General features: G+C 38.4%; 1 protein-coding gene across 1 annotated transcript; it reads left to right on the top strand.

The window, feature by feature from the left end:
- Positions 1-830: 830 nt before the first annotated feature.
- LOC118756362 lies at positions 831-1408 on the top strand. The gene is made up of 2 exons (XM_036491128.1): positions 831-1023; positions 1095-1408. Exons 1-2 carry the CDS (start codon positions 843-845, stop codon positions 1313-1315), a joined length of 402 nt encoding a protein of 133 aa, XP_036347021.1. The 5' UTR covers positions 831-842; the 3' UTR covers positions 1316-1408.
- The last annotated feature ends 1530 nt before the right edge of the window (positions 1409-2938 follow it).

The following is a 2938-nucleotide window of genomic DNA, read 5'->3' as shown; positions in this document are numbered from 1 at the left end:
TAGTCGTAAGGAGTTAAGTGTTAATAATAATAATAATAATAATAATAGAGCTCAATAGAGCTTTGTTCAACGAGTTGGGTGGTTGGTAAAATGTTTCGTTTCTTTATTTACACACATCAAACCAAGATATTTTGCAGCTTTACCTTCGAAGACGAATAAATTTTTGTGTTCGCGGACGTTCCGCATTTAATTAAATAATTAAGAAACCAATTCCTTGACCACGGATATGTCGTTGATGGAAAAATAGTAAAAAGGACATAATATTAGAGCTGATGTCATGCACCTCTATAGACCTAAGCATCACACATAAGATCACCGCTAGCCATCTCAACGTATCTGGACCTCATAGGCAGAAAGTCAAAACGGCCACATAGCTAGCGCAAGCAATCACAAGAGCTGGAAGCTTGGGGCACTTGAGTGGACACAATTGGCAAGAGTGCTTCCAATTGTTTAAAAATGTATAAGCTATACACGTAGTATGAGCAATCATATATCTGTGTAATAATCACTTATACTTTTTAGACGAATGATTGGTTCGACGTGGTCAGGGTACCTCATGCTGATTCTAAGGTGCGGCGTCACGGGTATGGCCTTGCAATCGATGTTCAAAACCAAATATTGGACGAAATGTCAGAACCGGTGGGGAATATGAGAGTCGTTGGAAAAAATGGACTATTACCAGTATAATGGTATATCACAGTTTTAATTATGACTCATATTTTAAATAATCTATATATACATATGCTTGTGATTAATTTTAGGAATTATACAGTCAAATTAAGCCGTAAAAATGTTGCTTTCCAGCCTTAAGCGACGATTAGGTACGTGTCATTTAAACCAGGATGTACTTGAAAATTTATTTGGAGTTATACGCGCTAAAGGTGGTTTGCACGACCACCCCGACCAACAGGAATTTAAATATCGGCTCAGAACATACATTCTTGCGTGCAATGAGGGCGCAATTTCTACGGGAGGGAATGTCGAGGTTGATGATACCAGAACCATCTCAGCCTACTCTTACAGGTATTTGAAATTTTTTGTATTGTAACTAGTATAATGAACATACTTACACAGGTACGAAACTTTTTATACAGGTACGATATTGCGACCCATGATACTTCCATTGGAAGAAATTGAACTGAGGGAGTTTACTGATCCAGAATATGACGGTCTAGAAAATGTAGCCGGATATATATGTTACAGACTACGTGATGAATTTCCTACCTCGTCCTTCGAAACTAGCGACGACCCATCACTCTCATGGGTGAACCTCTTAAGTGATGGTGGTTTATCACTTCCAAGCGCCCAACTTTAGTCAATATTTGTAGCAGTTAATGGTGTCGGCCGCTGTGGTGTAGTGGTAAGCAGTGCGAGTTTCCACTCCGCAACGCCTGGGTTCAAACCCTGGTCAAAGCAGCATCGCAAAAAATGTAGAAAAAAGGTTTTTTCTTAACAGCGGTCGTCCCTCGGCAGGCAATGGCAAACCTGCGAGTGTATTTCTGCCATGAAAAACAGCTTCTCATAAAAATACGATCGCCGTTCGGAGTCGGCGTAAAACTGTAGGTCCCTCCGCTCTGTGTGACAACATCAAGGCGCACGCCACAAATCGGAGGAGAAGCTCGGCCAAACACTAACATAGTGTGTATTATTATTATTATTATTATTATTATTATTATTATTATTATTAATAGAGAAACACTACTCATTAGGAATGATTTTATAAAAGAACTCATAGAACAAGTGTCTGATATTGAATGTGTCATAAAAATTAAAAAAATATTTTTAAGAACACGAGTGTTTGCTAAAATATGAAAACTCAACCCAGAAATTATTGAAACAGCACACAAAAGAAAACGCAAAAATACAAAAATATTGACTAAGAAAACTTTGTTTTATTGTTTAAAACCTTGGAATATTATATATTAATCCTTGCAATTCACAGGTAAATAAATAGAAATGGAATCTATTATATATGGACTGCTAAAACTACGATAATTCAACTTGTCATAAACATTTCAATTTAATACAATTAAATAGTTGTAATTCTATGCTGGGGAAATGTTTAGGTATTTGTACAACGATTTTAGGGTAAGAGGGGCGGAGGGGGAGGGGCGTGGCTCCCCAAACCCCCCTAAACGAAAGAGGATGAACCGCGCTTTATGAATAGCCTGCTGGCAAATTTGCCAAAAATACCATATTTGAAACCAAAATTATTAAAAAATTAGTGCACAGATGAATTTTTGTTTTTAAATAAAGCGTAGACTCTTGTCTACAAGTGTGTGTTTGCGCACAGCAACCCAAAATTGTTGTGCAAATAACTAAGCCGTACCCCTACTCTGTTTTAGTTGCTTCATAGAAGTAAATGTATTTTACACTTTACCTTAATGGCTGGACCCTGATAATCGGAGCCGGGTGTGCGTGGTTGCATTAACAATTAATTTTGCTGTTGTATCCTTGATTGTGCTTTCGCAGTCATGCCCAACGCTGGTAGAACGCCATAAGCAAGTGCCCTGCGCTGGGCATGCCTGTTTTAGTGGCTGACTTAGTTTGGCAGTGGACTTTGCTTGCTTTTTTGTAGAATCTGCTTTGTTGGCACCTTTATTATTTGATTGTGGTTTCGCTGTTGCAGCTGCTCCTTTTTGTGCGTTAGTATTGGGTTTCGTTGGAACGATATCCTTATTTGATGCTGATTGCAGGCGTCACAATTTCAGGTAAAATTGCTTGGTTTATGCCTTTGCAATTTAGTCTTATGTTGACACAGTTTGCATTGTATTTCATGAAATAGGTACGCATTAGAAGTTAATAAAAAGTAATGTATTGCCGCAGATGCTACTTACCAGGCTATTAGCGCGCCCTTTCTCAACCAATTGGCCCTTTTACGCTGTTTCCTGCTAATATTCACGCACGCCGGCAGTTTACTGTCAAAATTTTCTCATGG

Source organism: Rhagoletis pomonella, unplaced genomic scaffold (assembly GCF_013731165.1).
Source record: "Rhagoletis pomonella isolate Grant_MI unplaced genomic scaffold, Rhpom_1.0 Rhpom_scaffold_10004, whole genome shotgun sequence".
Taxonomy (NCBI): Eukaryota; Metazoa; Arthropoda; class Insecta; order Diptera; family Tephritidae; genus Rhagoletis; species Rhagoletis pomonella.
The sequence above is the reverse complement of the archived record's forward strand: the minus strand, read 5'-3'. Positions and strand labels throughout refer to the sequence as shown.